We start from the raw sequence: 26,968 nt of genomic DNA, 5'->3' as shown, positions 1-26,968 counted from the left end.
TAGAGGAAGTAGAATCTCAGTAATAACAATTTGTCTCCTTCTGGCTGGGTTTTGTTTCATTTAGTCTTTTTTTGGTCGTGTCTGACTCTTTGTGACCCCATTTGGGGTTTTTTTGGAAAAGATACTGGAGTGGTTTGCCATTTCCTTCTCTAACTCATTTGACAGATGAAGAAACTGAGGCAAATAGGATAAAGTGACTTGCCCAAGGCCACATAGCTAGTGAGTGTCTGAGGCCAGATTTGAATTTGGGAAGATGATTCTTACTGACTCTAGGCCTGGAACTCCATCCTCTGTGCCACCTAGCTGCACTTTTGGTCAGGAGCATATAATTTAATATATTGTGCCATTTATTAATTGTGAACTTTGTAGACTGAAATCATTAATGTTTATCAGATCACTCTGGAATTAGGAGATATTTTAGTTACTTGCCTTACAGCAGGCTTGCATGACATATGGCCTGTGGTCTGCTTTTAGCCCCCCAAAGGATTTTGAGTGGCCCACAAAAAATGTAGAGGATGTAAAAAAGGAAAGTAAAGATGTAACGAGCGCTTTGTCTGTCCCCCACTTAACCCGCCTTCTGGTAGTCACTATTGTGCTGTCACATAACTTGGCAGGTGGGTTGCCACTGCGCACTCTCTCCTGTTTGCCACGTGACCCATAACAACTCACCATCATCTGTCTGTCTCTAGTCTGAGAGGAGCGAGAGTCGTATCTTTTCTCTGTGTTTTTGGAAATTACTGGCATTGAACAGAGAAAAAGTGGGTGCAGCCACATGCCAAAGCAGCTGGTGCCTGCTATGCGACGAGTGTAAACAAGGTGAGGGCATCTTCCCTTCCCGCACTTCACAGCCGCCCACCGAGTTGCATGCGTGTCTGACGCTCTCTCCAACGTCAAACACTCAGTTCAGTATTTCTTTATATGTGAGCAGTTGCTGTGGAGATTTTTTTGGTTCTAACATTAAAGTTTTTGGGATGACTTTATAAATTGAGTGATAGAAACAGAAGATGGAATCAGAACATAGAGTGTTTAAACTGGAGTGGACAAATAGATACTTGTTTACTTACACAAGGGACAAAATAATGTGCCTTGTTTGCCAAGAGGTAATAGCTGTTGCGAAGGAATACAGTCTTCATCGCCATTTTGAATCAAAACATCCCGACTTAAGCAAATTGGAGACCAATGAAAAACAAATTAAAGCATCCAAATTGTTGAAAAATCTCAGTGTGGAACATTGGTTTTACAAGAAAGTAAACTCAGAAAATGAGACAACTACAGGTTAGTTTTCAGATTTCTAAAGAAATTGCTACTTCTAGGAAGTCTTTTACTGAAGGTGACTTCATAAAGAATTGTTTGCTGATAGCAGTTTCTGGATTATGTCCTGATTTTAAAAAAGTGTTTTTGAGAAATAGTTTAATCATTAATTATACTTTTGCTTGGAATGTGAGCCACTAAAATCCTATCTGCAACCCGAAGAAGTTTAGCCTAATTTAATTTTGGCCCCTACCTACTCCCAAGTTGTACAGGTCTGCCTTACAAGATTTACTGAAAGGTTTATAATTTTTCTGCTTCTTTCAACCTATTGCCTCTCAGGGAAATTGTATTTCCTTGAGCAATTAGCTTCCGAAAACAGTATTTTTCATTTCTTAGGTACAGCACTTTACTCAAAGGCTGCTTGCCTACAGAGGCTGAGCACGAGAAGCCACGATCTCTTCCATCACATGGTATGGAATGAGTCCAAGCTGCAGTGGTGGGAAAAGAGCATTGAATGTAAGGATCACAAAGACTTGAGTTTCTGTTTTGGGGTTAGCTGACAGTTATTACCCGTGTGACTTTTAGATCAGTTCACTGAACCTACTTTATCATCTATTAAACCTCAGTCTCTTTACTTCATAGGGTTGTTGTGAATCAAGTGCCTTTGGTGTCATCAAGTATTGTGTGAATATGAACTTGAATTTAGGTAAAATATAGTTAGGAAAAAAGTGTGAATCATACTTAAAATTTTTTTTAAACAGATAACTTCATTTTCTGTTATTTTATTCTAAATGGATATAAGAAAATAGTGTTTTGTTAAGCAAGAAATTGGAAAGTAGAGATAACAAAAATTATATTCCCAAAAGCAGTAGTTCTCAGAGTATGGTCTGGAGACCCCAGGGGGATTCCCTGAGGTACTTTCAGAGGGTCTATGAGTTCAAAACTATTTTCATAATAATAATTGTTTTAATTTCTGATATGATAAATATCATCAGGTAAGTGGCACAGTAGATGGATACTGGGCCTGGAGTCAGGAAGACACTTCCTCCTGAGTTTAAATCTGGCCTCAGACCAGACCCTGGTTTATTTAAAAATTCCACCACAGCTAAAATCCTTCAAAGTGCAGCTCCACTCCAATTCCAAGTTGTTTATAAATTACTATTATCAGGCACTGAAGTTTCTAGCCACACTGTCCTAGGCAGCTAACTGCAACCCCAGCACATAGCACATTACCTGGTACCACAGTGAGCACTTAATCAATCTTATTAATTGTCTGACCAGCTGGCTTACCTGGCATTCCTGGGGTGTACAAAATATTCTGTCTCTTTCTTACCTTTTTATAGGTTAGCCCCTCTCTACTCCCCTCCAATTCTCTCTCTTCTCTCTTAGCTCCCTTCAAGACATATTTCAATTGCTACCTCTATCAAAGAGGTCTTTCCTCCCTACCCTGTTCTCCAAAGCATCTGTGTTTATTTTGTGTCTATGTTATATTTCCTTATCTCAGTTTTGTCCTTACCATGTAACCTCCTCAAGGGAGGAACTGTCTCATTTTCTTATTTGTGACCTTGCCATCAATCACAGGGTTTAACACATAGTTTAGGTGCTCAGTTGTTGATTGATATAATTAAACTGGTGAGCTTGGTTTGAGTTGTGATTCTGTTACAAGTGCCTACACTCTTTTAAACAGTCAACTACATTTATAGCCTTACCTCGGCCCAGAGATATTGGCGTTTCATATCTATCCTGAACATTCGGCTGAGAAGCAGACCTAAACCTTCATTTGAGAATGCTGCGGATTGTGGATGCCATTTCTGAACCTGTCTTGATTCATCTGCATGAAGAGAAAATTGAGGTGAACAGGGAAGGGACGTAGGAGACCTTTAACTGGTTCTGTCCTGAGTTGCCATTGTTGAAGGACATCCTTTGAGCTAATTTCAGACCCATAAAAAAATCTATTTAGTGATTAGTAACCAGCAGATAAGAGCAGAAAGCCCAAGTGAATAAAGACCATAAATACCAAAGTCCTTGGGATAACAGCCTGTAAAACTGTCAGAAAGCTTTGCTTAAGTGACAAAAGATAGCCTCTAGTAACAAGAAGTGTTAGCCCAGCAGGCACTATTCCATATTCATAGATGTAAGGCCTAATTTAGTCTTTTGAAAAAGCTTTACATTTTTTTCCCCAAGCTGTACCTGTGTCCTTTATTTTTTAGTGACTCTGAAAAAAATAATCCTTGAGGCTATTTATGCATCTGTATCTTCTCCTATATCTGATGTCTATTTAAAAGTAGCTTTTCTTTCCAAAAGTGTGGCTGATTAGCATTAGAGTTTATCCTAATTTAGATCTCCTTGTTGGCTGAGGTTTTTTAAATCATAATTTCCTATAATATTTATACACAAACAAGTACCCATAAATGACTTTATTAATACAGAAATATGCAGATCTGCACACATAGGAATTTGATAATTGAAATGAAATGCCTTTATTCAAAATCAAGGCACAAAATTTATAAATTTAATATTTTTCCAAAGGTTTTTTTTTCTTTAGGTACATAAAAGTGTGCTCACTTCTGCAGCACTTCTACTGTCATTGAAACAGTATTGAGAAGATTAGCATGGCTTCTGCATAAAATTGATATGGAAATTAATGAAGTGTTCCACATTTTTGTGAAAGATACAGGAGAAAATCTAGGAGAAACAAAAAACAATATATTAATAATTTTTAAAAGAAAGAAGTAAATAAAAGCTTACCAGGACCTTTGCTATAAACAAAAACTATTGTTTTATTGCTTCAAAAATTGAAGATGCTAGAAAAAATGTTCTCATTGTAACAACCTGTAGTTTAGATATTTTTTCAGGATTAGAAAAATTTGAGGTATTAGTGCCAAGGGTGGGCTTTGTTTTATGTTCAAATCACATAAATCAATTTTTAATTTTGTAGAAATTATATTCTAATTATTTTCCTCAATAAAAATAGGTGAATTTTTACTTTTGAATGTTGAGGCTCTAAGGAAACAAGCTTTGAATACCAAAAGTAAAAGTGAGGGTGCTCTAGTATAGAGCATACTCTTAACTGTTGAGGTTGGAAAATTATATCTATTGATGGCTATTTGCTTTTCAGTTTCCCAACTGTGAGAACTAAAGGTGTCATTCACTTGAAGAGAGCAGATGTTAAAGGCCCTTGCCCCCCACCACCTAATCCCAAACACTCTTGAAGAAGAGAAACATTCTGTTACCCAAATAGGCATCTTTTTGATTGTGAGAAAAAGGGGTAAAAGGCTATAAATCTGCCTTCTCATTCTGAAGGGCAACAATGGATTGATTTATGGAGAAAAGCAACTGTTGGGCTCATATAAGATTGAGTGCACAAAAATGCACATTTATTTAGAACCTTGCAAGCATGACTTTTAAAAAACAAATTATTATTCTTAAGGGAAACCTAAGTATTTATCATAGGGAAGACTATTTTAAATAGTACATCTTGTGGGATTAAAATTCAGGGCAGATCACGTTGTCATCCTCTGATATTTAAAAGCATGTTGGTTTTAGACATTTTGCTCTTTTTAGCTCTTGTTCATTTCTTTGGATGTGGGGGGAGACTCCCCCCTTTTTTTTTGTTTAACAATTTCATGTTATATAGTCAGAATGGTAGTAGATATAAGTCTAGGAAGCTAATATTTTTCAGGAGACATTTCCTACAGAATAGCTCATTTAAACCAGGCTCCTTATTTGATGTGTGGTTTTCAATGGACCCTGATTAAAATGGGCGCTGTAAAAAGAAGGGAAACCCACCCAAAGAACAACCAGTGAAGGGAATTTTCACTTTACAAAGATCAGCACCTTTCATTTACTTTTAAATCAGGTTTGATTTGACTCCATTATTTGGTGCTCAAATTCTGTTAAAAGGAATAACCTGGATATTAAACTCTTGATTGTGAGCATTAGGAGTGAAATCCACGTCCTAGCCAATTTTGAGCAATATTCACTATAATAGGGCCAATCCTATTTTCCAAATCAAATATCATGATAGTAAAGACAACCTTTTTGTAGTTCTTATTAAAATACATTTTGATATTTTAAAATCGTAACTGCAATAATTTGGACAGCCATTTAGAGTTTTTTCTAATTCACTTTGGCATCTATCTATCTATCTATCTATCTATCTATCTATCTATCTATCTATATATATATATCTTGTCCATATTCATATCTACATCTATTGCTTACAGATCACCTCAGGATTTGAAATCTTGTTTGGGTTTGTTTGTTGTTGTTGTTGTTGTTGTTTTTTGGCTAGGCAATGGGGTTAAGTGACTTGCCCAGGGTCACACAGCTAGTGTTATGTGTCTGAGGCCGGATTTGAACTCAGGTCCTCCTGAATCCAGGGCCGATGCTCTATCCACTGCACCACCTAGCTGCCCCAGGATCTGAAATCTTTATGATGTAATACTTGAGTAGGTAGGAAAAGAACAAATTTGTCATTGATAATCATGACAAGAGGACAATAATCAACCACTTATTGTGCTATAAGATTTTTGGATTATTTTAATTAAGAAAATTTTGGCTTACGAAGAAACGATTTATTGCCATTGACATAAATTTTTAGTATACATTACAGGAAACAAGCATTTATTAAGCACTTACTGTGTACCTGGCTCTAAGTTAGGGATACTAACACAAGCAAAAAGAAAGATATTCCCTGCCCTCAAGGTACTGAGATTCTAATAAGGGCAGATACAGTAAAGGGAGCTAAAAATATTGGTTGGGGTAGGAGGGAGTGAAGGGGTTAGGGGGAAAGTTTGAAGTCTGGAAGTGAGGATCAGAGCCAGGAGAGGAATGAAGACCTACTAACCTGTAACTACCCCTACTCTCCACCCTCCCAAAAAAAAATGATTGAAGAATAGAAAGCTGAAGACATGTTAACATTGATCTTCTTGACAGGCTGTTCTGTATAGGCAAGTAAACTTTTCAGTAAATATTACTTACAAATTATTGTGATTCCCCAAATCCAATTTCATTATTTGTAAATGAGAAAAATAATTGTAGGTAATTTGCTTTTTAGTTATCAATTTTAGAACTTCTTGAAAACTCTACTACAGTCCTCTTCTATGTTAGGAATGCAAATCATTTAGAGTTATTTCAGGCTCTGCACTGTATACCAGTGGGTTATTTCACAAGTAACTGAATAGTAGTTATCCTGACAACAGAACGCATTACTTCTGATAACAGGAGTGTTGTTTGGATGAGAGGGGAACAACTCTAGTGACAGTTCATTCCTGGAATGATAAAATCAAGGAACGTATGGATTTTTTTTTCAGTTCTATTCCAGGAGGTGTTATGGTTATAAATTCTCTACTAGGTACTCTCTGCTTTGCATCTCCCCCTCCCTTCCCACCATTTAAAAAAATATAACCTAAAGGAAAAGGTATGAAGAAAAGAATTTATCTATGAATGATAGAATCTAAAAGTCTAGAAGATATTAAGATCATAAAGTTAGACATAGAATAGACCTTAGGGGTCATCTAGTTTGATGCTTTCATTTTATATGTAAGGAAACTGAGGTCCAAAGAAATTTAAGTTAATTGCATGAAGTCATATTGCTTCCAAGTGGCAGAGTTGGAATTTGACTGCAAGGCCTGATTCTTAATTCCACATGGTTCATAGCACCATCAGCATGGTTGAGAGAGCCACTTCCCTATAGAATCACCATTATCCAAAGGAAGAACTACAAACTATTTATAACCATATGAAAGATTAGGCCAAATTACTACTATTAAGAGCAATATAATTAAAAAAAAACTTTGAGGTTCTATCTAACATCCATCAAATTCACAAAAATGCCAAAAGACAAGAAGTAGTCTGTGTTGGAGGAATTGTGAAAATATATGCACACCAGTGTTGATAGAGCTGTGAATTGGTTCAACCATTCTGTAAAGCAATTTAGAATTATGCCTAAAGGCTAGACTTATACCCCAAGTTATAAATATTTGTTACTTTTGTTATGTTGTTTCATTCTTATAATCATGTTTAATGTGACTTTTTTTGTTTCTCTGATTTGTTTTTTATTCAGAAAACCTCCATTTAGGTTTTCATTTTTTGTTAATCTTTTCTCCATTAATTATTAATTTTATTGCATTATTGTCCATATGATTATTTTCTGCCCTACCTCGTGGTTAGTTTTTATAAGAGTAACTTGATAGCCTGAGAAATATGTAAATGCTTTAGCATTCCCATGTAGAAGTTGCCATAGGTCAGTCAAATCTAATTTATGTTACAATTCATTCATCCCTGCATGTTATGTCATCTTTTTTTTAAATTGGATTTCCAATTCTGAGAAAAGAAAATTAAAATCTCTCCTTGTTTTTTTTTAAATCAATTTATCTTTGAGTAGGAAATTTAATCCATCCACATTTAAGGTTATACTTGTTAGGTTCATGTTTTCTTCCATTAACTATATAAATATATCACAAAAAGAGTTGAAAGCACTTTTAATTATAACCCAAACTTCATTAATCATCTTTGGCAGTACTGTTCTTTTGCATATTCTAAATTAAGGGAAAAAAAGTAATGAAACCATGGAATGATGTAATTACTTGTGGATGTACTATGTTACAGTGCCTAATAAAATGTTCCCCTGACTAATGTATCTCAAATTTTCAATCACAAAACAGAAGAGAAAATAAATGCAGATATACTGAAAATTAGTGTACCTTATTCCTTGAATCATTCCTATCCCAGAACTAGATTAATTTGCTACCCTTTTGAATATTTTGTAAAGAAAGAAACCTTGACAGATATAAGTATTAAATGCTTATCCATTTTCTTCATTGGAGATAGGCTTCCTTTTTTCCCAATGAAACAATTGTAGCAGTTAATAGTTATGTAGCTCTTTTCAGCTATCAAAGTGGTTTCCTCCTAACTTTACTGTTGTTAACTATGTTATTAGGAGATGGACATGAGACATCAAATTTCATGGGTACAGAGAACCCCCAGGTGAGCACACTCCTCAGAGGAGTATTAGGTCAACACAATCTCTGCAACTTAGTCTTAGAGTACTGTCCAGAGCAGCAGTTCTCAAGCTATTTGGTCTTAGGGCTCTTTTATGCACTTGAAAATGGACCCCTTTACACTCTTAAAAATTGAGCACCCTAAAGGGTTTTTGTTGAAGTGGGTTATCATCTACATTTACTGTTTTATTAATCAAAACAGATAAAATTTAAAAATATTTAGTGAACAGTAATAAACTCATTACATATTAGCACCAGTAATATTTTTGTATGAAATAGCTGTATTTTCCAAAATTAAAAAAATAGTGAGACAAGTTATTGTTTTACATATTTTTGCAAATCTATTTAATGTGTAGCTTAATAGAAGATATTTGAATTCTCACCTGCTTCTAAATTCAGTCTGTTGCAAGTGTGAAAATCTGGCCTCACACAGATTTGTAGTTGGAAAAGGGAGGAATATTTTAATAGGCAATAATGTATTAGTATTATTATGAAAATGGTTTTGACCTCATGGACTCACTGAAAAGGTCCTAGGAACCCCCAAAGTCCTCAGACCACACTTTGAGGACCACTGGCCCAGAGTACTAAGAGGTCAAGTGATGAACCCAGGTTTACACAGCTAGCATGTGTCAGGAGCAGGACTTAAACCAGGTCTTTCTGTTCTCTACATTGCCTTACTATGAATATTGTCATCCCTATTTTGTAAGTGAAAGCTTACTTTGTATACAGTAGAAATTTAATAATTGCTTATTTATTTGAAATGAGTTAAATGGTGAAGTTGATGCTTAGAAAGGGTAACTTGCCCTAGGGCAGATAATCTTGTTATGGTAGCACCAAGACTATCTTTTTCTAAGCATGTTTGGAGACTACAAAGGAAAAAATAATCTTTGGGTCTTATTGCAAGTTTTAATAAGCTATTTATAACTCATGGTTTCTATTTCACACATCAAATCTGTTCCTGAATTTTTGTAAGGCAATTATGTCATGAATGCCCTAGAAAAGCTTTCTGTTCAAAGAAAGTTTATGGTGAACAATTTCCTAAAGGAAAGAACACTTCCATGGAGGGAACAAGTAGCCCTTTTAATATAAATATGAATTTAGAGCCTGTTAATTTTGCTTAAAGTAGGTGTACATTTGTGGATTATTTGAATTGTGGAATCTAGAAAATTTCCAGTTACGTCTAATGATAGAATTGCAATTTTGCACATTTAATCTGCCTCGGTTGCCATTGGTCATTATTTGCCGTGGGCTTGGATTAAGCTGACTAATATTGTAAAACTTGGTATATCATTGCTTGAGGATTGTTAAATAAATGTTTATTGATGATGGTGATAGTAATAACCCTGGTCTGTCAAGGTGCATTCTAGCAGGCTATTACTGGAAGTCACCAGTTCAGTTGGATTGTGGCCTCAACCTGAAATGTTTGTGATTCCATAACTACAGTGCTTCCCAGTACTCTCTGCACCCAAGTCTAACAGGTTACAGAGTTGGTGTCTGACATAGGGTATAGAGTTGGTATAGTAGAAGGTAACATGTAGGGGACATAGATGCTCACTGGACTCTGTGGTTGGGGGAAAGGGGACAAAGGACAGCCTAAATTTGTGGTTCGTGAGTATAATGATTTCAGAAGCTCTTTCAGGTTTGTAATTTACCATTTCGTGGAAGCTTGTTTCTTTTCTGCAGTACTGAGATGGGCGGTTAAGTGACTTGCCTCAGGTTACACAGCCAATATGTCACCAGCAGAACTTCAACACATGTTCAACTACATCCATACTAGAATGTAACTATTCTTGATAAGTCTTTGCTGAATTCATCCCAGAATGTCATTTCCCCCGACTCCCAGTCCAATAAAATCATGCCTTAATATAATCATGTCCTTCATTAACTTGCTCGGTCTTCTAACAAAAGAAGAACATTGATGTTTAAAAACTATTTTCCTCCACTCCATGAGGTAGGCTGTACCAATGTTACTGACTTTACATGTGAGGAAATTGAGGTTAAGTGATTTGCTTACTGTCAAAGCTGGGGTTGATGTGAATCTGTTATTAAGTTATGCTGGTGGCTAAGTGGTGCAGTGGATAGAGTGCTGGACATGGAGTCAGGAAGAATTAAGTTCACATCTGACATCAGGCATTTACTACCTGTGTGAATGACCCTGGGCAAGTCATTTAATTCTGCCTCAGTTTCTTTATTTGTAAAACCAGCTGGAGATGGAAATGGCAAACCTTTTCAGTTTCTTTACCAAGAAAACCCCAAGTAGGGTCACAAAGAGTCCCCGAATGACTGAACAACAAGAAGTTAAGTTATGCCTTCCTTTCTTTTGTTGAGGCAGCAAAGTATAATGGAAACAGCATTGGCTTTTTAGTCATAGAACCTGGCTTTGAATTTTGAGCCTACTATGTTATCAAGTCATTTTATCTCTTTATGAGCCTCAGTTTCTTTATCTATTAAAAGGAAGGAAGGTCAACTAGATAATCTCTTTTCCAGCTCTAAGTTCTTTATTAACCCAGGTCTCTTGATTTTTCAGCATTCCTTTCCATTGCCTTCTCAACATTACCTCTCCTTGCCTATTTCCCAAACCTTATAATATGGGAATAGGGCTTTACCATCAAACGTACTGAGTTAGTATCCGTGAGTTGTTTTTGTTTTTAACACCATGATTATTGCAATGTAATTAGATATTACCTTAATCTATCAATGAAGGAAAAGCGTAACAATAAAACATTTTTTTAGGCACAGAAGAATGAAAGGACCAGAAGCAGAACAACTTATGTTATGAAATCAACATTATAAAAAGAAACAATTTTTAAGACTTTTATAAGCTAATGAAATAAGCAGCACCAGAACAATTTATCCAATAGTAGTGTAAAAACAAACAACTTTGAAAAAAATAAGCTATGATCGCTGCAGTCACTATTCATGACTGCAGTGGACCAATGATGAGGCATTCTATCAGTTATAAAGAGGCAATAGATTTATGATGTATGATATTGTATACAGCCATTTGGGGAATTTATTTTGTTTGACTGTGCATGTTATTAATTAGTTTCTTCTTTTTTTCCACTAATGGCTTTGGAAGGGAGAGAAAATAAATAAGTTTTGTTATTTTTTAAAATAGAGATTTTGGGATAGTATAGATTTAAAATGCATGAACTTTCAGATGAGGTTACTGTATTATTAATTTCACTTAATTTTCACTTTGTCACAAGAGACATCATGAAGAGAGTGATCTATAAATTTTTTTACTGCAAAAACAAAACACATCAATGAAATTTAAAAACAAGAAAAGTGCACATTAAAAAAAATAAAAATTCAGAAGGATACACAAATAGCAATTTTGTTGGTACCTGGTTAAATTTTATACATATTTATTCATATACTTTTTTACATATTTACATATATAATTATATGAATTTAAGGCTGCTCTAATTATATATACTCTTCCTTAAAAAACAAACAAATTGGGTTTATAAAAGCCTTGTTTTTATATATTGAAATGTTTGCATTTTTTATAATTAAATTCACAATCAAATGTTTTTTCACATTTAAAAAATGAATAACAACAGACTAAGTGATGCATTTCTCAAAAGGTAGGCATAGTGGAATGTTTAAATTCTTACTCTTTTGTTAGAGTGCCTCATCAGCTTTGGAGCAGCTCTGTGTTTTTTCTCACATATATAACTTCCTGCCAGGCAGGGAGATGGTGTTGAGGTTTTGTGCTGACAGTAAATGTGATAGAAGCCAATGAAGCAGCCCAGCTGGTGTGGCAAGCTACTATTGGCCAGAGCAGTATTTGGTAAGAAATCAGGATTTTTTTTTAAAAAAATCACATTTCTTTCTCATTTTGGCCAACTCTGCCTATAAGAACCTTAACAGTTATCCATTCCCGCTGAGGAGGTAGCTGAGCCAGGAATGGATATGAAGTCAAAAATGAATTGAGAAATTTTGGAACTTGTAACAACCCAGGTGCTGCTTTTGAGCAACTTATATTCCTTTCTTCCTTCCTTTCCCCTTTTCCTCTTGCCTTTCCCTGAGATATTGTGTGATTCTTGTTCAGCTTAGTAATTTCAGTCATGTCCAGCTCATTGTGACCCCGTTTGAGGTTTTCTTGGCAAAGAAACTGCAGTGGGTTGCCATTTCCTTCTCCGGCTCATTTTGCAGAAGAGGAAATGGAGGCGAACAGGGTAAAGTGACTTGCCTAGGGTCACACAGCTAGCAAGTGGTTGAGGCCAGATTTGAATTTGGAGAGAGGAGTCTTCCTGACTTCAAGGCTCAGAACTTAACTGCCACTTAACTGCCTTCATTCTAACCAAAGTAAATCTACTTCCTCTTCCACACGGGGACCAAGATGAGAGTAGGAATATCCATCTCCTGGCCAATTTAGTATCATAGAGATTTTTGTTTGTTTTTTATATATTGAAAAGACCATGGAACATTTTTATGGAGTCCTGATCTGAATTATATAATTAATATTTGCAAACTAAAAAAATTAATTTACATTTTAATAGTCTCTAAGCATCCCTGCTAGCTTCAATATTATAGTATTCTGTGTTCTAGCTGACAGTATTCCTCTTCTTTCTCCTCCCCCTTACTCCACCCTGGCCCCCTTATTTTACAACATGATTAGCCCACGGGGCTTAGAATCAGGGAGACTTGGATTCAGATCTTCCCTAGACGCTAAGCAAATCACTCAACCTCTCTGTGCCTCAGTTTTCTTATCTGTTAAGTGAGTAGGTTGGACTTGATTGCTTCTTAGGTCCTTTTTAACTCTAAATTTATGATCTTATGATCTAGTATATGTCTTCTACATGTTTGCCTGTGTCAGTATGTCTCATTTTAATACACAGCAGCATCTTTATTCCTTATTTGACCTAACTTTTAAGACTGCCTCTTAGTTAGGTTCTTGTGTATTGACATTGGTGCTTGAAAGACAAGTGGATATGTAGCATATAGGGAGTAAGAGTGGTATTGTATACATTTCTTCTGTTATTGTAAATGTCACTCTCAGTTTTGGAGTTGGACTAAATTGGAATGGACTCAGTTGGAAAGATGTCCTTCCAAAGCAGGTCAAATGAAGCCTCTTGGTTTGGTGAATGAGGAGTAAAATCTGTCTGCTGCCAGTGGAAGCCTGGTATTTGGCTGCACAGGCTTTGGTTTCCAGGTCTATCAGTTTTTCATGGAAGAAAGTGACAACTTGGAGGACAAAAGAACAAAACGGGATTCAAGGATTGAGGATCTGTAGCCAGTTCTTACTAATGTTATTCAGTTCAGTAACATACAGTCTGGCTGTACTATACTGTAAGTATATGTGTGTATATACATATATATTTTTTTACAAGAATAAAGATATTACAATCTCCTGTATTTAGAAACAGATTCCTCCTTTCTGGAAGACAGTAGAGGTTTGTATAGTGTAGATAATGTCTTTTTTTTAATGAAAAGAAAACTTATCTTCTACTTGTTAGAGCTTGTGTTTTTTGGTTCCATATCTGCAAAGATTCTGGCACATTTTTTTTCTATCTAGCCTAAGGATGGATCAAAAACTGAAAAAAAATGTGTTTCAGCTGCATAAAAATTGTTCTTCAGGCTATTTGGGGAGGAAGGGTTGCAGAAGGGATGGCAACATAGATTTGTATAGGGTGTAACTTTATTTCTGAAGGATGGGAGAAGAATAAAAAATATTGACTGCCACACAAACCAATCATCTATGCTACAAGTAGTCATTTAAAAAAATTTTTTTTAGGCAATTGGGATTAAGTGACTTGCCCAGAGTCACACAGCTAGTACATGTCAAGTGTTTGGTCTGAGTGGGATTTGAACTCAGGTCTTCCTGACTTCAGGGCTGGTGCTCCATCCACTGCACCACTTAGCTGCCCCACAAGTAGTCATTTTCGTCAGACATTTTTAGTGACCAGCTCAGCCTAGTGGAAAATAGATGTGTCTTGCGTAGATTGTCTGTTCACAAGCTATTAATATATATTTGTTGAATAAATGGGAGAATTACAGAACTGGAAGGATTTTGGGAGGCTAAGTAGTCTGAATTAGGAACAAACATACTGCAACAGTAATAAGAATAGGTGGGAAAGAACTTGCAATAATCATATTTGAGTGACAGTGAATTCTTTTTTTTAATGAGATTTTAAAAATTGTTATCCATGCAAGTTTAGGGGGATCATAGTCCTTTTACTACCTCAGACCATGCATTTTTCCCTATCCCCACAAATATTTTCTGATTCTGTTCCTAACCAAGTGATTCCTAATGTGTCTTAAAGAAGATATCTGTTTTCCTTTATGTAGTCAGTTAATAGATATTTGCTATATGCATTGTACAATGTTCTGGGCATGGCAGGTTGGGTGGGGTAGGGAGAAAGGGGAGGCTACAAAGCCATGCCAGTCATAATCCCAATTAAAGTGTTTAATGTTCTAACTAGGAAGAAAAGATCATATAAGGCAGTGTATGTAAGTTCAAAATTATTGTTGCATACAGGAAATATTAATACAAGTTCAAAAGAGGAAGATGTTAGTTGGGATGATATGGGAAGCTTTCAAGAAATGGAACCTCCTTCTTTTTACACGTATTCTCTGTGCCCCACAAAATTCCCTGAGACTATAGTTTATAGAACAAATACACCATGGTTTTGTAGAGCATGCCTGTATCCATTGCTTGTGGATGGCTTGAGCTCTGGAATTCTGAGCTGCAAAAGAGCTAAAACTGATAGGGTGCAACAACAATATCGTGAGCCCCTGGGGAGTAACAGGACCACCAGGCTGCTTAAGGAGGAACAAACCAGCCCAGGTTGGAAATGGAGCAGGTCAAAGCCTCAGTGCTGGTTAGCATTGTGATCGTGATTGACAGTTCTACCTTTTACAGAAAGCCTTTTCCAATCCTGCTTAATGCCTTTCCCCAGTTAATTATTTCCTGTTTATCTGGTATATAGCTTGCTTTATATATACTTGTTTGCATGTTGTCTCCCCAGTTAGATTGTCAGCTCTTTGAGGGCAGAGATTATCTTTTGTTTCTTTTTGCATCCGCAACACTTAACATAGTGCTTAGCAGTAGTAGGCTCTTGATAAATGTTTACTGGTTGATATACTACTACTACTCATTCATCCTTAGAGCTTGGGCTTTGAGTTGCTTCTGTCAGAGAAGCAAAGAATTTGTGGTGCCCCATCCATGCTGTCCATCTGACCTCATTGTGACCAAAGTTATACATTTGTGAGTCAAGATTACAGGCACTGTCTTTGGACTTGGAACAGAGTGAAACCAAGTGGCTCCCATTGTGATCCTACCCATGACTTTGCCTTCATTACCACCATGCTTTAACCCCTTGAGCGGAACTAACCATTGCAAATTGATAGGGTAATAAATGTGGTCTTCAGCAAGAGATCTTAACAAGGATGGACATGAGGAACAAAATCAAAACCAGGTTTTTCTGCTGTCAATATGGGCAAGCAAGTCTGTGCATATATCAGCCCATGTCCTTGTTTTTCTATCTCTCATTACAATAAGGTCTACTAAAAAACCAGGAGCACAGACTGATATGTGCCAGTTGCTAAGCCTGGCAGATGAAGATGATAAGAAATTGTGTTATTTAAGTGCTTGTGTCACTTGAATTTACCCTTTTGTTGACTTGTTTCCTCTTTTTTTTCTGTCTTTTTTCAAAGTCTGAACAACCTAGTCCGGCCAGTTCAAGTTCAAGCTCAAGCTCCAGTTTTACTCCATCCCAGACCAGACAACAAGGTACCCAAAACATCTAAGAATTTTAAAAGCTAAAAACAAGCCAAAAAGAAATGCTTTTGTAGAAAGGATTATTTCACTAGCTCAGATGAATTTGAAGACCGAGGTCACCATTTGCAGCATGGAATCTACTATCATTTCATAAGAATGAATGATAACTTGACGTCTATTAAATTTTCTATTATTCCTTAATGGTTTATGTGGATTTAATTCTAATGTCTAAGAGGTAGTTATTATATAGATGCATTTTTGGATCCATACACTACAAACTCTCATTTTGAAAAGGAATAGGAAGATTCCAGTGAGACTGACCCCAAATAAAATATTATACAAAAGACTAAATTTGTACTTGGACTATTTAAACATTTCTCTTATAGACACTGGCCAGATACCTGCAGACATTTCTAATTTATTCTCTAAGGAATTTGAATTGAATTCTACTTGGTTATTTTTCCTTTATTATTATGTATCAAGTTTTAGTGTAAATGGATTTAGATACAACAAGCTTAATGTAGGGTAGGGTAGACATCTGTAGTCTATGTGAAAAACCCCCAGCAGATATCAGATTGATATATGGAAGAGCGATTTGCTTTAAAATATATCTTATGTCCATCTTTAATCACAGTTAACATGACCAATGAATTTTTGTGTTCTGAAGGAGAATAAATTGTTGATAATCCTCCTGATGGGGGTGGGAGGCAAGGGAGAGGAGGGAAGGGGAGGAGTAAACTAGAAAGTTAATAGGAGATCATTTTGGCCATTCAAAGCTCCTATTCCAATGAGCCCAGGACAAAAGCAAAGTGATTTGGGTTTTGTATCTTGGATTGCAAAGTGATCAAACTTTTGGAATTGAGCTAGTAAAATCCTCAATTTAAATTAGGCTTTAGGATTATCTAATCCAGAATCAAAGTGCCTCCTACACATTTGTATTCATCCAACTTTTAACTTATTCCCCATATTTATTGACTCAGAGTGGAAGATAAGCTAGTATCCTACTGGTTTTTTCTTTGCCTTTTCAGATATGCTCTGCTCTAGAGTCAAGTTACTTTTCTTTGTTCATCATATAGCTGGATTTTTTCTTGAATTTTCTCACTAGTGACATGTGCTCATCTTTGTAAATGCACTCTGGCTTTTTATCAGAGATTGCTTGAAAAGTGGAAAACCATTTTTATGAAATTGTTGCAGAAAGGGTTATTTCACTAGCTCATGAATTTGAAGACCGAGGTCACCATTTGCAGCATGGAATTTGAAATACCTTGAAAATCTGAAGTTTACTAAAGTTCATGCTTGACCTGAAATTGGCCTTGAAATAAAGGGAAACAGTTAAAGAGATGAACCTAAAGAGATCAAAAACAGCCACACAAAGGCTGCATTGCCTAGAACAAGTTACAACCAGAGTGATTTATTAGACTCTGCTTTTGAATGGGTGGATTAACCTAACAGAATAACTGCAGCTTACTAATAGGTCCCTACAGATCTTTTTAGGTGTAAATTGGGTTCAGGAAGGAAAAAGAAAAAGAGACAGCGTGGAATTCCTTTAATATTGACTTCTCGAATAAACATATGCTTAGTCAGATGTATGTAGTGCAAACATTAGTTAATTGGCATGGTCCCTTTCTAGAAGTACTACCAATATTACTCAAATTTGGTGATGCTTTTAAATAGTAGTTCGGTTCTGTTTATAGTGAGCTTGTTAAGCTTGCATATGACGGGCTTCTGCCCAATAATGCTAAGTGAATCCTAACTTGTGACTGTTTGCCCCTATGGTTTAATGTCATTACATAGGTCCATTAAGGTCTATAATGAAAGATCTGCATTCTGATGACAATGAAGATGAATCAGAGGAGGCAGATGAGAATGACAATGACTCTGAAATGGAGAGACCTATAAATACCCGAGGAGGCAGTCGGAGTCGCAGGTGAGCATCTTTTCTTGGCAAGGAGGAGCTGGATGGTAGCTTTTAAGAAGACCTACCAACATCAAAATAGTTTGAATACAAACCTTATTTCAAAGGAAGCTGAAGCAGTGATGCTTAATGTTCCCATTAAATTGGCATATGAATATCCCATGTTATGCATGTGTTATATCTACAGGAAGCCATTTATCTTAATCTTGTGATGTCTCAGTGTTTGACATTATAGCCCTGAAGCAACCGTAGCAGAAAAATTCAGGTTTTTTTTCCCCATAGAATTATTGTCTTTTATTCCTCGGGATATTGTCTATGCTCCAAGGAAGTTGTTTTTGGCATTTGATATCGAAAATACAATAATTGATTTCAGTGCATAGTGCAGCAGATCTAGTCTGTGTGTATACACAGACATGTGTATTCCTAGAACTTTCTTTCTTAGTGTATTAACACTTAGATTCCTAAGCAGATTTGATATTATAAGATATAAGTCCACCTGCAAGATGGTAGGTAATCCATATGATGTATTTTAAGAGCCAACCTGAAATTACCCTGAAGAGTTGTATTTATTATAAACATGCCAACTTGTTTTCCTTTTCCTAACATTTATATTGTGCTCTTAGGTTTTTAAAGTTCTTTACCTATATTACCTCACTTAGATACTATTATTATTGTCATTTTGCAAATGAGGAAACTTAGAATGAGGTTAAGGTCACACAGTAAGTGTCTGTGGCATAATTCTGGTCTTTCCGATTCCAAAACCAGTGCTCCAGCCTGCTAGTTTCCTCATAAATTACATTTCTAGTACTTATTGATGTTTGCTTTTTCTGGTGGCCTCATAATTCCTGAAAGAATGCTATATTGAACATAATGTGTGCAGCTTGTTAAAAGGGAAAAATTGACATGACCTCCTAAACTGTCAACACCTTGGTGTTACTCTAGGAGAGCTGAAAGTACAATGTATGCACAGTAAGCCCAGTCAACTACTACTTCTCAGCTAATCCACCATATTCTTGTATACACACTTCTCTGAATTCTCCTAAATAGGAAAAAATAAGTTGAGGGTTAAATAATCAATAAGCCATTTAAATGTATGGTGTTCCCCTACCAACATTTCCATCTATAATCTGCTAGTCTGTGGAAGAAAGAGAAAGGAACAGCAAATGTTGGTATGTTTAAGAACCTATAAAAACATAGAGGTTAAAATCCTGGCAGTGCTACTCACTACTTTCTTGACCTTGAATCATACTTCCCCATACTTTCCCTCTGTGACTTCCAGTTTCCTCATTTGTAAAATAGGGTCATTAGACTTTGTCTAAGGCCCCTTATATGACTAAATTCCATGATCCTCTGAAGCTGATTTTAAAAGAAACTACTGAAATATTAATTACTGAAATTTAATTACTGTACTTCCCAAGGCCGTTTTTTTCTACCATGACCTGATACTATAGTCTATATGGAGAATTTATACATGTTTTCATATGGATGATATGTGAATGTTCCAGATTTGAGAAAGTGTGGCTATATAAAGCACAGCTGTTTACATGCTAAGAAGCAACAATCTACAATAGAAGAAATGTACAATAGAAGATCAGAGTGATTTTCTTAAAATGGCATGCAGTTGATTCCAATAGTTATCACTGTTAATTCTCCTTAATTCAGGGTCTGAATTGCCCACTTCTCTCTTACTGTTTCTGTTATTTCTCATTTGACCATTTGACCTTTGGGCCATTGTGGGTATATATTATCATCTTTATAAGAGGAAGGGAGGGGAGGGAGAATGAGAGGGAATTGAAGTCGATAATCACATATAAGCTAAAATGAAAAGCTTATTGGGGAAGGTCCTGTCATTGAAAGTATGGAGTAAATCATCTTATTCTTTTCTTGTTTTTGATTGATTCTCAAAACTACATTTCATTTCTTAGGTCCTTATAATTTGCTTGTGTTGCTAATGCTCCTTCTGTGTGTGTCTCCATCTTTTCTTCCTTTTGTCTTTTCAGAGTTAGCTTAAGTGACGGCAGTGACAGTGAAAGTAGTTCTGCCTCTTCTCCTCTAAGACATGAACCTCCACCACCTTTATTAAAAACCAACAGCAACCAGGTAAGTGGTGGGCTTTGCAATTCAGAAGACTGATAGCCTGTATTCATCTATCCAGAATCAAACTTTTAAGTCACCTTAGGTTCCTGTTGCTTTCAGAAGTATCCCTAGTATCTAGTGATAGACAATCAATCAATAAACATTTAGTAAGCATCTACCATATGCCAGGCACTGTGCTAAGTACTGGTACAAAAAGAGGCAAAAGACAATCTCTGCCCTCAAGGAGCTTACACTCAAATGGAGGAGACAATATGCACACGAATACAAAGCAAGCTATATAAAGGATAAATAGATGATAATTAACAAAAAGAAGGTATTTAGAATTAAGAGGGGTTGGGGAAGGCTTCCTGTAGAAGGTGAGATTTTAGTTGGAACTTAAAGGAAGCTCTGAAGAGCCTGTATGAATTGTCACTCTGATGCGCTCTGATGGGTAATAGGTATAACTGTTATAAGGTACTTTTTCTGTAATGTGCTGTGGGGAACAGTTGTGACCAAGAGAAAAGTGGGGGTTTACTTTTCTGATTTCCTGAATTGTAGTTTAATCTTTTTTGATTTCTTTTGCATCTTTTTGGTCATTCATTCAACAAACCTTTATCAAGTTCCTACTATGCACATTTCATTAGGGTCTGGGGAGATACAAAATCAGATGACATAGGGTCCTTGCCCCCATGGAGCTTATAGTCTTTATTGGTAGTGCAGAATAACAACAGTGCAGTATATTGGCTGAGTGGTCAGTTCCTTTCTTTAATGTTAATTTTTTTCTTCTGTTAAAAAATTTTTAACTTTATTTTCAACATTGACTTTATAAGATTTTGAGTTCCAATTTTTTTTTCTCCCTCCCTTCTCAAGATGGCGTGCAGTATGATAGAGGCTATACATGTGCAATCGTATTAAACATATTTCTTCATTAGTCATGTTCTGAAAGAAGAATTAGAACAAAAAGGAGAAACCACAAGTGAAAAAAAAGAGAGAAAATAGTATGCTTTGATCTGCATTCAGATTCCATAGTTCTTTCTCTGGTTCTGGATAGCATTTTCCATCAGGAGTCTTTTGGGATTATCTTCGATCATTGTATGGCTGAGAAGAGCTAAGTCTATCAAAGTTGGTCATCCCACAATGTTGCTGTTACTGTGTACAGTGTTCTCCTTGTTCTTCTTGCTTCCTGAGTGGTCAGAATTGCTGTATGTTGTATGAAGTAGGCAAGTCTCCTTTCTAATTGAACCATTGTCTCAAAAAATCTAATGAAAATGGTTCATCATTGTTTTTTATTTCTTAATAAAAACATCTGTCACATCTTGCCTCTTTCTCTCCACTCACAACCACCAGTCTATTTCAGCCCCAAAATGTCTTTCATTTGGACTCTTAAGTCTTCTCTAGTTCTTGACCTTCAGTCTGCTACCCTGAAGTTTGTGCACAGCATTCTTCACATAGCTACCAGAATAACCTTCCTAAAGCCCATATTTGATGATGAGAACTGACATGTCATGGTGGGGTGGGGGGAGGGAAATATGGGGGGAAAGAGCATTGAACTTGGTGCCAGAAGACCTATGTTCAAATTTGAGCTCTACTCCTTGAAAACTTTGTGACTATGGGGGGGGGGAAGGGTGGGGAGGAGATGCGGGGGGAAGAGTCACTTGAGTTCCTTTCTAGATCTAAATACTGTGATTCTTGGGTATTCTCTTGCTCTAAAAAAATCTTAGTGGCTTTCTATCCTCTTTTGGATAAAATAGAATTTTTTTTAGCCTGGCCCTTCAAATGTAAAGGCCTTTATAATCTGGCTTCTAGCTACCTGTCCAGTCTTAACCTGTTGATTCCCCCACCCCCACCCCAGTAGAATGTAAATTAATTGAAGTCTGTGGACTATGTCATTTTGATTTTAGAATGCCTCAGGTCTTAAGGTACTCATAAACGGTGTTGAGTTGAATAAACATATAAATCAAATATTAGTTTTTTCATTTGTTAATTCAGAATCCACTGGTTTAGAATTTGTAATAAATTGACCCCAAATTGACTACCTATGTTGAAGGGGATTGTTAAACAAATAAGGAGGGCAGACTATATTGGAGAGGTATTTAAACCAATATTTTTCAACTGTGCAGTAAATTTTTCTGTACTGGAAAATCTTTTTTATTATCATCTAAAACATATATATTTTTGAAAACCTACCACTTCTCTTCTTCCTTCTGCCTGTGTCTTGTTTCTCTTGGCAACCTTTGGCTCTCTTCCTGGCTTTTCATCCTTGCCCTCCTAGAGTCTGTGGAGAGTCGAACAATCTGCTGTAGATAATTTAGTTCTTTTCCTCATCTGTAGCACAATTTCTTTGAAAAAATAATCTTTTAAACTATTTTAGAAGGGAAGAGTTTTCAGATACTTCTAACTGCTTTAATTTCTTTTTATGTAGTTAGTATTCTGATTGCTGTACAGTTTATTGTTATCCATTCATACATCTCCTTATGACTTCTGTTTGGCAATTCTGGGTTAGCAAATTATAGTTACTATAATTGCTTAAAAGTGAAAACAACCCCCAAGTACCTTTTCTCTTAAAAAAAAGTCTATGATTTAGATTTTTCTCTCATTCAGATTGATCTACCCTTTGACTTTTGCTATGCTTGGAAAGTATTGTGGTGTGCTTGTCTTTCACTTTAATTACATCAAATGACACTGTCCAGTGTATAGAACACTTGCCACCACCTTGGTTTGCTCTGGCTACAACCAAATAGTTAACATTTGCCAAGTATTTTATGCATGCAGAATACTTTGTTAGTTTGCAGACGTAACTAAAGAGGCTAATATCTTTTCATTGTACGTCATATGTATGAACTTAGAGGATATACCTGAGAGTCCAATTTATTTGCTGTCCATCAGACGTCAAGCAATTCAAACATCTTTCTGCCGTAGTTCCTACTGGACTCCCAAGAATATATATACCTATATACACATTCATACAAATAAGAGCCATTTTATTTCCTCCAACCAAAAGGCTATTTCTTTTTCTAAGTCCTCTCTAAAAGTTCAACTTTATACACTGGTGGGCTGCCTCTTTTTAAAAATACTTTTAATAACTTGAGGGTGCTATTTGCACCACCTAGCTGTCCTTCATTCTTATTATATGACCCATTTTGTTTTTCCAGATGTGTCCATAATAATATCTTTTATATCACTTTTTACTGGTAAATCACTGGTAACACTACCACCTACTTTGCCTCATCCATTTTCCCATTGATTTTTGGATTATTTCTAATTTTAAATTTTGATCAGAATTCCAAATTTAGATATATCTGAAATTGTGAAATTCCATGATTTGTAGCCATGTAGCATCATTGGTAAAATATTGGAATTAAAGAGATTAACTTTATGGTAGGAAATATTTTGAATGTATCACAATCTAGCCCAATTTCTTCTTCATCCTCTTCAGTTTTGGGCCCAGCTTATTGTAAACTTGTAGTATTTGTCTAAGGTATACGTATTGATGCATGCTTTACATTGCCTGCCCCTTCCCAGGCCATGTTAGAGTCTGGGGAATTTGTATTTTTCATCCATTTTGTTTTTCTAATGTGGATATTAAGATTGATCTCTCTTTTTAACATAATTCCAAAATTTAAAGCATTGGCCAATTCAGTTTAAGACTTTTTCACTCATAACTTCTTCCAGTGGTTATTTGTGGAATCTAGAAGGCTTAATAGATTGCATACAAAAGATAGTTTTCTCATGCATCAGTCTTCTTTTTGGCAAAGAAAGATGTTGTCAGTCTTAAGTAACAAAATAAAATTTCTCTGATTGAATAAAGTATCTCTGGTCCCATGACAAATAACAAATGTAAATCTGCCAGATGGCACTGTATATGTGAACCTCTAATAGGCAATGTTACATACCATAGGAGTGCCTTGAGCTTTACATCCCTATCTTGAAGGCAGAAAAGTAGTATAGCAAAAGATTTCTCTGATTAATTCTTTCTGAAAATTTCCACCTGCATTTTTTTAGAACATACTTTATATCTTTAACCTGATATTCAAAGCTTTCAACAGTCTGCCTATAACCTATCTTTTAAGCCTTATCTTGTCCATAACTTTCATCTTAATGCTGGAAATACATTCTTTCCACATCTCTCCTTTATTTCAAGACCCAGTTCAGGCTCTTCTTTCTCCATGATGTTTTCCTTCCCTAACACTCCAGACTTAAAGTGGAATCTTACCTTTGCAAATTTTCTCAAAACACTTTGCCTGGACCTCTCTTTTGCCATTAAGACAATCCACTTTATGTCATTATTATTTGGGTATATGCCTTTCCCTTCTATTAAATCGTAATCCCTTTTTGATCAAGAGTTACTATTATTTAATCTTTGTATTTCCAGCATCCTTAATGAATGTTTGTTGAACTGAATTGAATTATTTCTTTGTTCTTTGGATACAAGCAGCTGGGCTTGGATGTTCTCTTCTGTCATGATTCTTCTTTTGACTGACATGAAGAATTAAAAGAGATAAGTACATAATGCAAAAATCAAATCTCTAGTGATTGTCACCACCGCCTTTAATGGATGCATCATCCTGTTATCCAGTTTGAACAAGGTTGTCTTAAAGAGAGTACTTTGTAAACTGTCAAGGAGATAAGTGTGATCTATTTTATTGTCATCATTGTACCTTATAATCTGCCACTAAATTAAGTGCTATTATGAGTATTATCTTCTGTAGATATCCACATTAATGAGCAGGATGAAGAAGAAAAACATTTTAAGTAATACAAAATAATAAATTTTATATAAATAAATATTAAATCATAATTTATTGCTCATATTAAAATTAAATAAATATTATTGATATTAAATAAACAGGATTTAATTAATTAATGATATTGAAAATCACATTTTGCCTTGAAATGTATTTTTGCATTTATATTTGAATGTAAGGTATAGTGTATAGTGCCCTGGGAATTCACATTAAACACCATAAATGAAGACCTACCATGAAGACTTTCTCAGGAGATTTTGAAAGCTATTCAGTGTCCTCTTCCTGGCCTTTTGAGTAATTTCCTTTACCCTGTGCTAGCAATAGATAGTTTTTCTCTTGTGTTATCCAAAACATCAGGCTAACTGGATTTGCTTTTTCTCAAGCCCTTTTTATGGGTAGGGAGGTAGTTGATTTGTGTCTCAAAAAAGTTTTTTCCTGTTATGGGAAAGGAGTAAATGATGAAAACAGTTTTTTTTAAAAAGCATATTTTTATAGTACAAAATATTAGCTAAGGTTTGCCATGATATCTCAATTGTAAATGATCAATAACTGACTTTATTCTGTAAATGAGAGCTCATCAGGAAAGATTAATTACAGAAATCCTATATATTGACACATTTTCAGAGAACATCCTAAATAGCATTATTATGCTATTTCCAAGCTTCCTTGAAGTGCATGTCCATGATGTCAATAGGTAAACTTTCTCCTTTGAATGTTACTGAATTTGAAATAAACAGGAGTCATCACTCCAACCAAAGTTCTGCTGTCATTACTTGAACCTCCTTTATGTGTGAACAGAAAACAAAATGCTAAAATACCCTTTAGTGAAAGAGTTCAGAGGATTCATAGCACCACGGTTAATATTCAGAATATAATAAATCACTCTACAGGCTGGTAGACTGCAAAGGCCAGCTGAGTGAAATCAGAGCTCCCATCCAGTTAAACTGGTTTGAAACCAAAACAGAGGAGAAGGTGGGGTATACTTGTATTCTGGAACCATTTCCCTAAAGATAAGAACAGATACTAAATAAAGCAATTGTCTCCAGGACGATATAGCTCTGTCATTCTGTGAGGTTTTCAACAAAGCTGTTTACTTTGTGGCAGTAAGAGATCAAAGGGAAAAGATTAACTGGGCCTTTTTCTGGGCAGCTACTCTGTAACTTGAGGCTGGTCATCGGCACCAGAAGGACCTTCTTGTTCTCTGCCTTTGCAGCTTCTAAAGAAAGGACTTGGATCATGACTGTATCTTGATTTTTCATCTCTAGGCACATCACAAACTTTCTTAGGCTATGACACTTAGGAAATGTGGGTGGCATGGGAGACTGCAGTGCTTTTGGGGGGGTTCTACCAACTATAACTCCAAATGGAAGGTCAAGTGATGTAACATTAGGTGGCAGTTTTCTACTCTCTGTATTTCGGTAGGGATGACAATGACTGTGTCCTATGGAAGGAAGTTAAATCTCAAAGGGAAAAGTAAGCCAAGTGAAATTATTTTTCTACCATAGGAGCAACAATTGTTTTCTCTTGCCCCAATGCTCTGAGGTGCCTCATGTTTTGTCCACCCAGAATGTTCAATTTCTGCCTCCCAACTGCTTCTGAGTTAGAGAGGAGTGCCATCTACTGACCTACCCATTCCTAGACCTGTGTGCATCCTGTTTTCCCTGGAGGTTTCATTTCCAACAACCACAATGGGAAAGACATCCTTCAGAATGGAAGTGTAAAGTGGTTCCTCAGTGCGGATGGTATTATAAATGACCCCTTGGTTATTTGCAACAGCAGGTGACCTTAACATGGTACCAACATTCTCAATTTATAATTAACTTAGCCAATTTGCTTCTTGAATTATTTTTTAAAAATAGAATTGAGGACATTTCCAATAAACTTTGCTGTTTTGCTTAAAATCAAGCTTATTTTCCTTTCAGACTTCTTGGATATAAAGAAAGCAAATGCTTTCAAATATCTGTTGTCCTTTTCCCAGAATATCTCAGCACTAATCCCAACAAATAAGACATTTACCAATGAAAAATTAGATCTTCAAGCTTTTCCTTGTCCCAGAATATGGAAGACCTGATCAAAAAAATAGTATATGAATCAAATGATAAAGTGGGCTCCTAGCCAATTAAGATGATGGTATTAGAGAAAAACAGCAGGGATGTGGTTTTAATTTGAAAACATTTCTTTTCTGAGTCTCTCATTTTCTTCATTACTTCATTAGATCTATGATGTCATCAGTATAGATAATGATGCT

The 26,968-nt window shown here is 35.9% G+C and overlaps 1 protein-coding gene and 1 non-coding gene across 7 annotated transcripts in view; both read left to right on the top strand.

Moving 5' to 3' along the window:
- Positions 1-26,968, top strand: part of MLLT3 (MLLT3 super elongation complex subunit) — a 317,963-nt gene that overhangs the window by 279,050 nt on the left and 11,945 nt on the right. For all 6 annotated transcript variants that reach the window (XM_078153056.1, XM_078153052.1, XM_078153054.1 and 3 more), the window contains 3 exons: positions 15,921-15,996; positions 17,779-17,911; positions 19,900-19,999. In XM_078153056.1, coding sequence (XP_078009182.1) covers positions 15,921-15,996; positions 17,779-17,911; positions 19,900-19,999 — 309 coding nt within the window. The remainder of the gene's footprint in view (positions 1-15,920; positions 15,997-17,778; positions 17,912-19,899; positions 20,000-26,968) is intronic.
- On the top strand, positions 3,809-3,915 carry LOC144457262 (U6 spliceosomal RNA). Its single transcript, XR_013486584.1, has one exon. It is a non-coding gene; the product is annotated as a U6 spliceosomal RNA (small nuclear RNA).

The sequence above is a fragment of the Phascolarctos cinereus genome, unplaced genomic scaffold (assembly GCF_003287225.1).
Source record: "Phascolarctos cinereus isolate Bilbo 61053 unplaced genomic scaffold, phaCin_HiC Scaffold_4;HRSCAF=312, whole genome shotgun sequence".
NCBI lineage: Eukaryota > Metazoa > Chordata > Mammalia > Diprotodontia > Phascolarctidae > Phascolarctos > Phascolarctos cinereus.
This window is presented reverse-complemented; position numbering and strand designations above follow the sequence as displayed.